This window comes from Telopea speciosissima, chromosome 4 (genome assembly GCF_018873765.1).
Source record: "Telopea speciosissima isolate NSW1024214 ecotype Mountain lineage chromosome 4, Tspe_v1, whole genome shotgun sequence".
Taxonomy (NCBI): domain Eukaryota; kingdom Viridiplantae; phylum Streptophyta; class Magnoliopsida; order Proteales; family Proteaceae; genus Telopea; species Telopea speciosissima.
In genome coordinates this window covers 16,781,451-16,796,483 of record NC_057919.1, presented here as the reverse complement: position 1 = coordinate 16,796,483, position 15,033 = coordinate 16,781,451, and the positions used below count along the sequence as shown (strand labels likewise).

General features: G+C 38.5%; 1 protein-coding gene across 1 annotated transcript; it reads left to right on the top strand.

The window, feature by feature from the left end:
• The first annotated feature begins 8,344 nt into the window (after positions 1-8,344).
• On the top strand, positions 8,345-15,033 carry LOC122660223. The gene is made up of 3 exons (XM_043855440.1): positions 8,345-8,583; positions 8,772-9,080; positions 14,238-15,033. Exons 1-3 carry the CDS (start codon positions 8,422-8,424, stop codon positions 14,985-14,987), a joined length of 1,221 nt encoding a protein of 406 aa, XP_043711375.1. The 5' UTR covers positions 8,345-8,421; the 3' UTR covers positions 14,988-15,033.

The following is a 15,033-nucleotide window of genomic DNA, read 5'->3' as shown; positions in this document are numbered from 1 at the left end:
AAGGGACCGACTTGGTCTCTATGGCCTCCTTTGGGCAAGATGTTGTAGCCGACAATGAAGCTGATCATCCCGGGTAGTTCATGAAGTTTTATAGCTTTAACAGTTGGTTCAAACCCAACATAGTCTTTCATGATGGCACCATAAATTTCATCAACATTCATAAAGGTTTTGGCATCCCCTTTGGGAGGAAGATAGCTCATATCTCCTAATGTGGGAATTCCCATGATCTCTCCTAGATCTTCATAAGTGAACATGATGGGAACACCCTTTACTAGGGATGTGATGGCAAGCCTATCATCCACTATTTGGGTTCTCGGTTACATAAAAAGTGTCCGCAAGGTCGGGATAGCGAGGATCAACATAAACTAAGGTATTTTCCCAACCCAAATATTTGAAATATTCTTCAATGCCATAGTCAAGAAATTGAGAAACTCTTACAGTTCTTTCCTTGTCAACCTTTCTCTTCTCAAATCTTCCCGAGAATGGAGGCTTCTTCCGAGATGAAGAGAGACTTGTCATATGCTGCAGCTCTCTCCAACTTTGGCTTTCTTCTTTGGTTGCTTGCCCTTGCTTTGCTTTGGAGCCATTTGAAACCTAGGGCTTTAGAGAATAGAGAGAAATAGAGATTTTTGGGTTGGAAGTGGGTAGATTGTGTAGGAAGAGTGATTTGGGGCTTGGATTTGGTGAAATCTCAAGGGTTTTTGCAGGGTTTTGCCTTGGAGTTCGAGAGAAAAAGGGTTTTGGAGAGGAGAGGTCTCGAACATAAGAGGAGGGAAATGAAAAAAATCCTCTCGGTTCTTGTTTAAAAACGAAATTTTTTCGTGTCGATCGACCTACACGAGTCTGTCGGTCGACCGATCAGGTCAAAAACAGGGATTAATGGATTTTTAGCCCAGAATTCTCTAACAACCTGATTTTTGGGCTTTTTGAGGATTTCACTTTACTCAAAAGGGTTGCAAATCCCGAGTTCTCTCCTCAAATAGCAGAATCTCTCTTCACTTAATGGCTTGGTGAGTATGTCGCAAGTTGTTTTTCGCTTTCAATGTATTTTAGAACAATTTCCCTTTTTTGAACTGTGTCTCTAAGAAAGTGATGCCTAATATCAATATGTTTGGCTCTTGAATGGAGAATGGGATTTTTGCTTAAATTGATTGCACTTGTATTGTCGCAATTAATTGGAGATGAACTAAAATGTATCCCATAGTCCATGAGAGTTTGCCTCATCTAAAGGACTTGGGCACAACACTGCTGGCCGCAATGTACTCGGCTTGATGAGTGGAAAGAGCAACGAGTTTTGTTTCTTGCTAAACCATGAGACCAAGCAAGATCCTAAGAAGTGACATGTGCCACTTGTACTCTTGCGATCAAGATGGCACCCTGCAAAGTCGGCATCCGAAAAGCTTATTAAATCAAAATTTTGGTTCATTGGGTACCATAATCCTACATTTGTAGTACCTTTAAGATATTTAAATATCCTTTTAACGGCACTAAAGTGGGATTGCATTGGGTTGGCTTGGAATCTAGCACAAGCACACACGCTAAAAATGATGTCTGGCCTACTAGCGGTGAGATATAGAAGGCTGCCAATCATGCCTCTATAGCGTGTAGGGTCTATGGGAGTACCTTCCTCATCTTTAGATAGCTTTAGAGAGGTGCTCATGGGGGTGCTAGATGACTTTTGACCATCAAAATCAAATTTCTTGAGAAGTTCTTTAGTGTATTTAGTTTGACATATAAAGATTCTATTTTTGGTTTGCTTAATTTGAAGTCCTAAGAAAAAATTAAGTTCACCCATCAAACTCATTTCAAATTCATCACTCATGCATTTGCTAAATTCAACACAAAGATTTTCATTGGTGGATCCAAATATAATATCATCAACATATATTTGCACGATAATAGAGTATTTTCCTTTATGTTTCACAAACAAGGTTGTATCAATCTTACCCATTTGAAATCCACTTTGGATTAGGAATTCACTCAATCTCTCATACCAAGCTCTAGGAGCTTGTTTGAGTCCATAGAGAGCTTTGTTAAGTTTGAAGACATGATCCGGATATTGTGTATCCTCAAATCCGGGAGGTTGTGCAACATATACTTCCTCCATGATAAAGCCATTTAAAAAAGCACTTTTGACATCCATTTGACATAGCTTAAAATTTTTATGACATGCAAAAGCAAGTAGCATTCTAATAGATTCCAGTCTTGCTACCGGTGCATAGGTTTCATCAAAATCTATCCCTTCTTGTTGATTATATCCTTTGGCAACTAATCTAGCCTTGTTTCTAATGATTGATCCATCTTCATCAAGTTTGTTTCTAAACACCCATTTGGCTCCTATAATAGAATGATTCTTGGGTTTTGGGACAAGCTCCAAAACATTGTTTCTTTCAAATTGATGGAGCTCTTCTTGCATAGCTACTATCCAATCACTATCTTCCAATGCTTCTTTTATGTCTTTAGGTTCAATTTTGGATATGAAAGCAACATTGTTGCAAATGTCTTGAGTTTTAGATCTAGTTTGGATTCCTTTGTCTAAGTCTCCAATGACATGATCCAAGGGATGGTCTTTCCAAGGTCTAACCTCTTTGGGTAGATCCTTTGGTTGGTTTTCGGGTTCTCTTAGAGAGAGATTTTCTATGTTCTCCCTAATCTCAACAAGTGTATCATCATCATCAACCAATGGCTTGTTTCTATCTTTAGGAAGAGATTCATCAAATTTTATATTCATTGATTCTTCAATAATCAAGCTTTTTTTATTGAAGACTCTATAGGCTCGACTATTTGAAGAGTATCCAAGGAAAATGCCATCATCGGCTTTAGCATCAAATTTTCCTAAGTTATCCTTAGTATTCAATATATAGCATATACACCCAAACACTTTAAAGTAATCAACTTTAGGTAGTTTATTATGATAGAGTTCATAGGGTGTTTTGAGTAATATAGGTCTAATTAATACACGATTTAACACATAGCAAGCCGTATTGACCGCTTCGCCCAAAAATATTTTGGAAGAGAGTATTCATTTATCATTGTTCTAGCGGTCTCTTGGAGTGATCTATTCTTTCTTTCAACCACCCCATTGGATTGAGGTGTTCTAGGAGCGGAGAAGTTGTGGGTTATGCCTTGTTTACTGCAATAACTCCCAAATTGATTGAGATTGTCAAATTCTCCTCCATGATCACTTCTAATGGTTGTTATGAGATATCCCTTTTGGTTTTATATTCTCTTACATAGAGATGTAAATTCATCAAAGGCCTCATCTTTATGTTTTAAAAATAGAGTCCATGTGAAGCGAGAGAAATCATCAACTATTACAAAGGTGTATCTTGAACCGCCTAGGCTAGGTGTAGTAATAGGTCCAAACAAGTCCAAGTGTAGTAGTTCTAAGGGTCTAGTGGTAGACACTTCATTTTTTGATTTATGAGATACCTTGGTTTGTTTTCCTCTTTGACAAGCATCACATACATGGTCTTTTCCAAATTTGAGTTTGGGTAAGTTTCTAACTAAATTCTTAGATGCAATGGTCTTAATCACTTTTACATTAACATGTCCTAGTTTCCTATGCCATAGGTAGGGATCAACATCATTTGTCACAAGACATGTATTACTAGAATTTGCTTCATCCAATAAGCGGATATAGATATTATTTTCCCTAATTCCCTTCAAGATAGTCTTATCATTTGAATTTTTACTAAGTAATGAGAGGTTTTGAAAATGACACTATATCCTATATTACATAGTTGACTCACACTAAGCAAATTATACTTTAAATTGTCAACTAGGCATACATTGGATATGATTGTACCTCCAATGGTGATTTCACCGATGCCAATGATTTTTCCTTTGCTATTGTCCCCAAATGTCACCATTCCTCCATTGTACTTGTTTAGCTTGGTGAATAGATTGGGGTTGGCCGTCATATGCTTGGAGCATCCACTATCAATATACCATTCAATTGCTTCACTGCTCTTCAAGCATACCTATAAAAGCAATCAATTATATGTTGGTCCCCATAATCTCATGGGTCCATTGAGGTTAGGATCGATCATACCCTTAGGTATCCAAGCTCTTCTAGAATTTTGACTTTGTATTGTAGGTGTGATAGATGTAGGTTTTCGATGTCCATATGATCTTTGGGTTCTTCTTGGCCCTTGAAATTCATAGTGTCTATATGGAACATAGTAATTTTGTGATGTGTAAGACTTATTGTTGATGTAGGCCCTTTGGTGAACATAGGGCCTAGTGTATGTGTTTGGTCTATAGTGATTTTGAGGTCTTTGGGGTGCATATAGCATATATGAAGCATTTTGCCTATATGATTGAAATGGCTTAGGCTTGGGATATTGTCTTTGTGGCCGTTGGGGCACAAATTCTCTTTGAGGTTTGTTGGTCCTCTTTTGAGAAGTATAGTAGAATGCATGATGCTTCCTTTTTGTATCCGGTTCTTTATATATCACTTTACCATCAATATAAGCACCGATGCAAGTTTCATGTCCGGGTAAATGACATTTTTCACATACAATGGGATGTGAGGTTTGGCCTTGGTTTGATTTTCTCCATCTTGGAGTTCTCATCTTTCCCTTTCCTTTGGCTTGATGTGGTCTTTTACCATCATAGCCTAGACCTTCTTTATTTTGAGGTCCCTTTTGTGGATTTCCTAATAATGTATCTAAGGTCTTTTGACCCTTAGTAAAGGTGTGCAATGTGGAAGTTAGATTCTTATTTTCTTCTTCTAGGTTGTGTGCATGTGAAGTCAACTCATCAATTTTGTGTAGAAGATTGGCTACTTCTTTTTCTAAGGCCTTTTTAGAAGCTTCCTCTTGGAGACTTACATTATAAAGTTCTTCAAAGGCCTCTTGAAGTTCTTCATATTCTAAATCATCATTGCAAATTGACACTGAGCTATGATAGGGAGAGTTTACCTCGTCATCATCATTGTTGTGAGCCATTAGTGCCAAGTTGACGGTCTCTTCATCGGATTCATTATTTTCTTCTCCACTATCACTTGAATCCCATGATATCTCGGCGGTGCAAGCCTTTTTCTTTCTCGCTTTCCTTTCCTTTTAGCTTGGGGCACTCGGTTTTGAAGTGTCCGGGCTTTCTACATTCATAACACACAATGTCCTTGTTAGTATTGAAGGGTTTTTCCTTTGTGTATGTTTTACCTTTGTTTTCTTTTGATGGTTGTCCTTTGTAGAATCTTCCTCCTCTCTTTCTTAGGAATTTTTGGAACTTCCTTGTGATTAGAGAGATTTCTTTCTCTATATCCTCTTCATCGCTTTCTTCTTCTTCGGATTCGCAAGAGGTCTTGAGTGCGATGGACTTTCTCCTTGGTTCTTTTACTTCTATGACTTTATCATCTTCAAGGAGTTCAACTTCATGGGTTTGTAGAGTACCCATCAATTCATTCATGTGTAGAACCTCTAGATCTTTTGCTTGTTTGATGGCGGTCACCATTGGTCTCCACTTGGAGGGTAGTGATCTCAAGATCTTCCTTACATTCTCCGCTTTGGTGTATTCCTTTCCTAAGCTTTTCAACTTGTTAACAATGTTAGTAAACCTAGTAAACATGTTAGAAATACTTTCATCATCAAGCATTTTAAACAATTCATATTCATGAACAAGTTTGTCAATCTTGAGTTGTTTAACTTGTGATGTTCCTTCATAGGTAACCACAAGAGTATCAAACATCTCCTTAGCTGTGTTACACATACTAGTTCTATTGAATTCTTTTTCACTAAGAGCACATTATAGGAATGCAATAGCTTTGTAGTTTTGTTGTATGTGTGTTTTATCCGATGGTGTCCATTCGGATTTCTCCTTAGATACAATTCTTCCTCCAACTTCTTTTGTGATTTGGAAGGGACCTTCCTCAATCACAGTCCATACATCAATATCATGAGCACACACATAATTTTTGAACCTACACTTCCATAGGCAAATCCTTCACCATCAAAGTATGGTGGCCTAGAAGTGTTGAGCCCCTCAATTTGGTGTGTAGATGATGATGATGCCATGGATCATTTTTAGCACAATATAAAGACAATATGGTCTTAGTTTTGAGCTCCCGCTTTGATACCAATTGTTGGGTAACCTAGAGGGGGGGTGAATAGGTTACCACTAGTGGATTTTGCCTCTTTTTCGATTGGTTGCACACTTATATTAAATATAAAAAGCAGAAGTAAATGAGGCACAAGATTTATAGTGGTTCGGCTAACTTAGCCTACATCCACTCCTCTCAACCTTGAGAGAATTCCACTAGTATTTCCCTTTCAATACAATAGGTGGGGAAATGACACATTTACAACTCTTTTTAACAGGATAAGAGGATCCTTACAATCTTAGTTTCAGGACAAGAGTATCCTTTCAATCTCTTAAGGATGAGAGGGTCCTTGTACTAATCTAAGTACAGTCTAGATTAATACAACAATGCTTTATCAAATCAAAAGCATAAACAAGTAAATACAATAGAAGTTTGGTATAAATACCTATCAAAGAGTAGTGACACTTTTACCCTTTGAGTGATGGTGCTCAATGATATGAATGAGAGTGATGCACCTTGAGTCTCCTAGATGACTCTCCTTGATGGCATGAGTTGGAGAGAGTGGAGAGTTAAGAGCTTGGTAATATCTCTTTGAAGAGCTTGAATTGAATAAATTAGCTCAATGACAAATTCTCACTTTTGTACTTTCTCAAATGTACTATGCACTTTTTCTATCAAAAAGATGTATTTTGTTCCTTGTTTGGATGTGTTTTATAAAGCCAAAAGTTGGAGTTTGTTTGTTCTCCAACGGATATAAAATCGTCATATTTTTAGGCGTCGGTCGACCTATAAAAGTTGTCGGTCGACCATCAAAAAACTAGCCGTTGAAAACTAGCCGTTAAGCCCAAGTTTGGGGCTGTAGGTCGATTGTCGGTGCGACCTATGGATCGACCTACAAGTGTCGGTCGGCCGATAGATCTGTCGGTTGCAACCGACGGGCTCTTGAAACAGTGCGTATTTTTTATATTACGTAGGTCGGCCAAGCCAGTCAGTAGGTCGACCAAATGACGATTATCCTATTTTTGATTGTCTGTCCAAGAGGATTTTTGGTCCACTTGCTTGGGGACTTCATAGGTTTTTGTCTAACACTTTAATGACCATGTTTCTTGAGTCTAGGGCATGGGAATGAGTTCCTCCTAGGGTCTCTTACATGTGAATGCACTGTGTGTGTAATGTGATATGCACATGTAATGAAATGTGTTCTAATGCACTTGAATCTTCTTGGAGAGTCTTTGTCTTGTTAATTCTTGGCTTCCTTTAGAAGATGTTCCTCAATCTTCAAATTTCTTCTTTTCCTTAACTCTTACATTGTGAGCTCCGTTGATCAAGTCTTTCTTGGATGCTTGATGCTTCCAACGTCTGACTATGAAGCTTGCTTAAAGATTGGAATATTAGTATTAATCTTAATGTTTGTTATCATCAAAATTAGTTTATGGAGGAATGTGTTTTCCAACACCAACCTTATCGGGCTCTGCCAAACCCGCTCCTAATTGATCCTCAACAACATCAATTATTTTAAAAATTGATAAGGCTTTAACCTTTAACGTAGTTATGTAATAATTAATATAGGGGCTCATGTTCTCTGTGCCGCAGCGCAGGCTGCGCCCAAACACATGGGCCTGCCACTCAGGGGGATAGGGTGGTCATTGTGCCCACTCCCATGTGTCTGGGTGCACCCTATGCCCCCGGCACACAGAACATTCTCCCTTAATATAGTTATGGGAGAAAGAACGCTACCTAGGCGCATGCGGTATGCTGCCTTGCCCCCTGCACCTAGACACAAGGGCAAGGCGAAATGACCACCACACCCCCATGGAAAGGCAGAATCTCTCAGGGATGCGGCTGTCTTTTTTGCTCACTCCTTTTTTGGGGGTACAAAGACAGCATGCCGCACCCGCCCAGGTAGTGTTCTCTTTCCCTTTAGTTATATAAAATCAGGATACGACTGGATCGAATTAGACTCAGCCCGATGCTTCAACCTGGGTCATTGATACGAGCTGAAAAGTCCAACCTAAGTCCTAGGACCTACCAGGGGTCAAGGCATTGGAATCTTTTTATGTACTATCTTGCCGTTGTCTAAGGAGACAATGAATCCGAATCGGACGTTTCACCTAGGGTTTCTGCCGTTCAGCCGTTGTCGTACTCCCTGAGAAGGATGGCGACATTATAACAAAAGAATAGGGGTATTTTCGTCAATAGAGATAGCAGATTACCTCAGAAGTAAGAAACTCTCTATTAGACGATGAATCGGATAAGAGAGAAGTCAGTAAACCCACGCAAACAAAAAAAAAAGTTCTAATAAATGGTAACGACCCTCCGGTGTCCCAGAGTTTGGCAGTCCTTATGTCCGGAAGTCGTCGTTGACGGCAAGAGAAATGGTCAGTCGCCCCGCGTTTTGTCTCCTCTTGTTGTCTTTTCAATCCCTAGCAATAGCTGCATTTGACGCGTCGGACCTCCTCTTTCCTTCTTCTTCTTCTTCACTGGCCGATGAACCCTCCCCTGAGGCTTCCCCTTCCTCTGATCATCATTTCTTAAAGGTAAGTCAGATTTCGATGCTTTTCAGATCCGTTTAGTTAGTTTTGAAGGTCATTGTTTGAAAAACGCAATTTATTTTACTGAAAATCGTAGCTTGGGCAATTTTGAATCTATTATAATGATTGGAACCCTATTTCGGATTGTTGCCACCTCCTGATGTCTGAGATTTTTGTCTTTTGGTTTCATTTAGGATGTATTGAAGTTGATTTCGTTGAGGCAGAGCTGGGATTTGGACGAAATTAGGGTTTCTAATTTGGATGTTGGAAAGGCAAGGATTGGGAGTGCTCAGAGATATGAATTTCGGCTCCGAGTGGGGAAGAGTGACCTGCTGTTCAAATTTCCCGATGAGGTGGATTCGTGGAGAAAACTTAGAAAAACAGGTGAATTTAAATCCTTGGTCAGTGAAGTTAGTTCGGAGACTCTGCTTAATCCATTCAAGTTGGAGGGACCGTTTGAACTAAGAGTTGGCGGGGATGACGATCTTTCGCTGGTATTGCCGGTATGTGTTACTTTTTATTGCAGCTTGTTATTGATTTTGGATATTCTAAAATTTTCTTTGTAGCGTATTATGTTTGTTTTTATTTATGACTTAGGGTTGTGGATCTATGGTTCTTTTTCGTATATAATGTTATCCTTTTGTTATTCACTTCAACTGAAAAATATGAAACCAAGGGGAAACTTATTTTGCCCAGTTGTTCTACAATGTCTTACTCTTTCTTTTATGGTCATATGCCAGTTTGATTCTTCAGTGTTTCTGTCTTGATTCAACTTACAATAACTTGGATCACTCAATTTTAAGGGACACCGAGTAGTGAAAGTTAAATAGACGGTATCAAAATTGTTTCATTAGCATGAGAGCGTTGCTAAACTTAGAAATTTTCCTTTACCTAGTCTCACATTCCAAAATTTTCAATTTTTAGCTAATATTTCAAATGAAAACTTTTATCTTTATTTGTATTATTTATTGAAATTTCTTATGAGAATGTGTTTCTATTTTGCATAGGACTGTTCTAGGGCACTTTCTATTTTTCTCTTTTCCTTTTCTAGAGGCACTATTACCCTCTATATATTGTAAGGTCCTTAGAGCCAACCTCCAATGATTTAGACAAGAGCAAAGATGACGGCTTTATGTTGTTTTTTCTTTGTGGGATGCAGCTGCAAGGTGAGAAGCTTTGCATGGTCGGTGTGATGCTGATCAAGGGTTAGGTGGGATGCCCAAGTCATATCCTCATTTTTTTTTGCTTTGATAGGTATAAAAAAAAAAAAAAAAAGGAGAAAAAAGAATTTTGTTATTGATTTGTTTGTCCCTATATTATCGATGCTGTTGCAATTGATCTCCCACTTGTTTTTTCCCCGGTTCAAGTTCGATTTTACATTATTTGGAATTGGAGTTTTAGAGGAATGGCAGGCAAAAATCAATGGTAGCTAAATTCTATTCCTGATTGAGAGGTGGATTTGCAGATTTGATCCATTGTTGTTGCAAAGTTCATGGATGTGTTTTTTTTAAGCAGAGGGGAGCTAATGCAGATTGTGGGCAGAATTCAACTTCCTCAAATACAGCATATTGGGGCCCAATATGGAGGGGAATTAGTTTGCGATATGGAAGGAATTAGAGATATTCTCTTTCTTGAAATCAGCACATTGTGTGGCCCAGTTGTGGAGATTAGGAAGCATATGGTTGCTATATCTTTTAGATTCCTAAAAACTAGAAATCGCATCCAATCATTTTTATGTTTTTTTTTTCTAATTTTATTTTCTAAGTTTGTTTCTGTAAAAAGGAAACCTATGTCACTACATGTGGTAGGATTCTGTTAGTTACTTTTGTTTTTGTTTCTACTCTCTAGCTTCCTTATTGTACAATGCAACTGTAGTAAATGCGTGAGACTGGTCTTAGATACTTTCTATTTCATAGTTGTCAAGGCGACGCAAGGCGTTGGAGGGGCGACAAGGTGTGTGGTATATAATTATATGTAATATAACAATGATAATATTATATAATTATACTTATATGCAAAATAGAAACCATATCAAAGTAATATGATATAATTATGCTAGTAATGACTTGGTATAAGAAAATCAACATATAATAAACAAAATATAAGATATAATATAAGCATATTCATCGAAAAACAAAGCAATAAACATAAATCAATATAAACTCGTGAAGGGTCAACAAGACATGTTGTAGCTTGGACTCAAGAAAGAGCTTGGATGCCTAGGCGTTGCCTAGGCAACACCTTGAAAACTATGTTCTATTTTGCTGTTTTCATTTTCTAGAGTCACTATTACCCTCTATTATTGTAAGGGCCTTAGAGCCAACCCCAATGATGTAGACAAAAGAAAAGATGATGGCTTTATGCTGTTTTTCCTTGTGAGATGCAAGATTGGTTATGAGATGTGGTTGCAAGGGGTGAGGCTTTACATGGTTGGTGTGATGTTGATCGAGGCTTAGGTGGGATGCTCTGGTCATATCCTTCTTATTTTTACTTTCATATGTATCATATGTAAATGGAGAAGAAAAAAAAAAGGATTATATTGTTGATTTGTTTTTCCTTATCTCAGCGATCCTGTTGCAATTAATCTCTCACTGGTTTTTTCCTTGGTTCGAGTTCAATTATGCTAACCATTTTTTTTATTAGTAGGTGAATCCCCTGTCTCACCACTCCCTTTGGCCCTTAAGCTCAATTTTAATGGGAGCACCTTAGCCCTTGGGTAACCCAGTTGAGCAGGAATAGGTTTTGCTTTTAGGTGAGGGTTTCTTTGGTATTTTTGCCTTGAGGTAAGGGATGTCCTCCACCCCCACTTCCCAAGTTATCTAGGTAATGTACCGTCAACCTTGGCTGATTTATAGGCACTTATGCAAGGGTTACTGGATGGATTTTCTTTGGGATAGACTTTACTTCAAAACACTCATATGTTGATATGCTACTTTCTCTCTTCTTGTATAGGAAAATCGCATTCCACTTGAGGGCTAGGTCTATCAATTTGTTGCAAATTAGTTTGAAATAGGAGGTACTTCTGGGGATCACAGTTATGTAGGGGAATTGTAGAAAACCTAGGACCTGTAACCAGTAACCTTAGAGAGGAGAAAAGAGAGAACAGAAGGTGGAAGATGTAATTCTTGAGTTATTTAATTGATAGGTAAGGCCCTCTATTTATAATTAGAGGGGAAATTACAAAGTGACTAAACTAGACGATGTGGGACTAAAACCCACATAGCCGACATAAATTTAATAATATAAGAAGAATAAAATTATCCTAAAAAGACCAGAATACCCCCATGGTATTCTGGATTACATATTCCAACACTCCCCCTCAAGCTGGATTATACAAATAAGAGAAGAAGAAAATTCTAGCTTGAACTAAATAAAAAAAGAAATTCATAATGATGCTAATAGGAATTGATGTGTTTTAGGGTAGATAAGATAAGATTAATAGAACACAATGCCCATATGAATACACAATGTGGCAGAATAGAGAAAGTTAAATAAATCAAGATCCAACAATTGGATGGGGAATGAGATTTGGATCGAATAGCCCTCTTAGACCTCTAAAGGTTGGGTCTATTGTAATGAGGTATAGCAGAAAATAGAGACTTGGGCAATAACAGAATTTAGTAACTAGAAAAAACTGACATAATTCCAAATCAACAGATCAGATGATCATCAAATTAAAAGAATAGAGACTTCTAACAGGGGTGAACATAATACTAAAGAAGAGATCAATCCAAGGCTGTATTGCCTAGAATAGTATTTTAGTTCCCTGCTGCCAGAATTAGCAAGTTAACAGAAACAATGAATCAGACCTGCAAAACAGTAGGTGACTGAGATAGTCTGTTGTTGGAACAGTAGGGAATGGATGAACAGAAGATAAAAAGATAAACCACACATCCTTAGGAGTTGTGGCCTGCCAAAGTGGTAACCAAACAGAAAATAGAAAGTGTCAAGGTGTCGACTTGGGCGCCTTGGACGTCTATGCGGATGCCTTGGTCACCTTGAACTGGGGCCCTCTCCAACGCCTTGGGTCGCCTAGGCGCCGTGACAACTATGGTTCATATTACAGAAACCGTGGGGGGGGGGGGGTTGTTCCTGTGATGGTAATCTGCAGAAACTGTAATGGCCAAATAGATGGAATAAATAAGATCCAAAACAAAGGTGACACACACCTAGAATAAGGCCACGGGTTGACAGAATAGCAGTGGAAGAAAGGAATAAGAGAAAAGAAGATAGGGAAAGAAGGGATATGACCAGGGCTTCCCACCACTGGCCAGCAGCATGCGTCACCACCCACCAGCCAAGGAATCACCACCGTGGTTGCCACTGCTTCACCACAGGAGCTACTGCCTCTAAAGGGGAAGACTTCAACACATTCTTTCGCCAAAACCGTCGAATACTGTAGCCCTATCTGTTTTTTTTAATAATAATCAATGTACAATCAAGAATACTCCCTCTTGTGCGGAGAGTAGCTTGGCTGCCAAGCAAATGAAAAATAGAAACTAACACATTTGAAATAGTTGGAAATAGCAAGTACATTAAAATAGGAACTCCTACTTGGCCCAAGTTATTAATTAAGCAGCTAGTACATGGAAATAGAAACTAAATAAATAGAAACTGTAAAAGATCTTGGCAGCTTCTTTTGTTTCCCATGCCACCTCCCATATGTGGGGTCCATATTAGATCTTCTACAAGTTGTTCTCCATGCAAAGGCCTATGAGACGACAAATCTGTCAAAATATCTCCCTTAATTGCTGTTGGTCAATGGCTACATGGGCAGAACATAGACTTGAACACATGGTCCTAAGTATAACCAATATATGGGCCCAAGTATGTGCCTGACAATGACTTAAGTCGATGGCCAGAAAAGGGCTTGGTGGTTATAATTTAACCCAACTGGACTATTTAGGGGTTTGTTTGGGCTGGCGTTGTACTGGATCAGGAATATCTTGTGAAGTACACTCTTTCTATTTCTTATTAGATTTTCCATGTGTACTTGTTGGTACTGGAATAGCTTTGCTGTATCTTCTATCAATGTAATAACCTATATGCATTAAAAAAGAGAGAGGAAAAAAAGAAGGAATTTAACATTCACAAATGTTTTGCTACGTGATCGGTAATAGTTGACATGGGTGGGTCCATTTCATTAGTCAATCTATAGTCCGATACAAGTATGTAATAAGGGACAATACAAACAGAAGTTTTAAATTTATTTTGAAAAATATTCTTTAAATATTATTATCTCTCTACAATATGGGGTTCCGATGGCCTAGGTTTATAACATTCACAAATGTTTTGCTCTGTCTCTTATCATCACCAGTATTTTAGGTTTGGACTGCTACTTGTCTGGTGTTTGCGATAAAATGTGGTTTTATCTTAGAGCTTAATTTCAACATTCATTCTTTATTGGTTCATAATTAGTCTTGGTTCATTCTTCATTGCTCCATGATTGTTCTTGTTTAATTTGAAGGGTATGGTTGGTCTTTTTAATTTCAAGCGTTCTTTTGATGTAATGCATTAAGGCACAAATCCTTTATATTTAATCAGTAGAATTGGTTCCTAGTGGTGTTATTTTGTATTCTTCCTTATTTATTCATATGCTTAACTTTGCAAATCAACATTTAGCTTCTGACAGTTTCTCCACCCTGCAATTTGATGTGCAGATAAACATAACACGTACTGGTTTGAAACGAGTGCTAGTTGGTGAAGGCATTACAGTTGAGGTAGAAGGGGCTCAGGAAGTATCCCTTTTTCACAGAACTCGTCTCAGCTTGCCTCTTAATGGAAGTATGAGGATGAGTGAGCATAGAAGTCAATTTTGGCCCTTGAGTCACTCTTTGTGCATGCCATTACTTCCTATACGGATTTTGGGGTCTGCATCACTAGTTGCATACAGGACTCGTAACCCCAGTGCCTACATTGAAATTGCTTTCCCTTCCCAGGACATGATTGAGTTGTTGCCAGAGAAGTGTTATGGCAAATATTACTACAAGAAGCGGGCCTGCCCAATTGAGTCCATGAGTCCAAGGCTAGCTGTACTGGAAAAACTCATGAGGAGCTTTTTAGGTGACAGCATGATTCGGAGTGAGGTTTCGGGTTCCCTCAAAGCCAAAGTTATAGCGTCAACAGTAGTCAGCTTCCGATTGGAACTGGAAAGAGATGTAAAGCGCAAAGACACACTCTTGGGTACCTTAGCAGAATGGAAAACAAAGCCTACAGTTGAACGGGCTTGGTTTGAAGTAGTGGGAAGAGTGGAAACAGAGAGGTTGAAGCCGATTGTGGTAAAAAAGGTGAGGCCTTTCATAGCTACAGATTCTGCCACATGGAGTAATCTAATGTCAAATATTTCCTTTACAAAGTTCCCATCTGTTCTTGTCCCTCCAGAGGCTCTAACATTAGATGTGAAGTGGTAAAAGAGGAAATACTTGTTTTATTATACTGGAGACGGTCACAGCGATA

Coding starts and splice junctions, on each gene's coding strand:
- LOC122660223 (XM_043855440.1), top strand. CDS start 8,422: ATGGTCAGTCGCCCCGCGTTTTGTCTCCTCTTGTTGTCTTTTCAATCC. Junction 8,584..8,771: donor CTGATCATCATTTCTTAAAG/GTAAGTCAGATT, acceptor GGTTTCATTTAG/GATGTATTGAAGTTGATTTC. Junction 9,081..14,237: donor ATCTTTCGCTGGTATTGCCG/GTATGTGTTACT, acceptor TTTGATGTGCAG/ATAAACATAACACGTACTGG.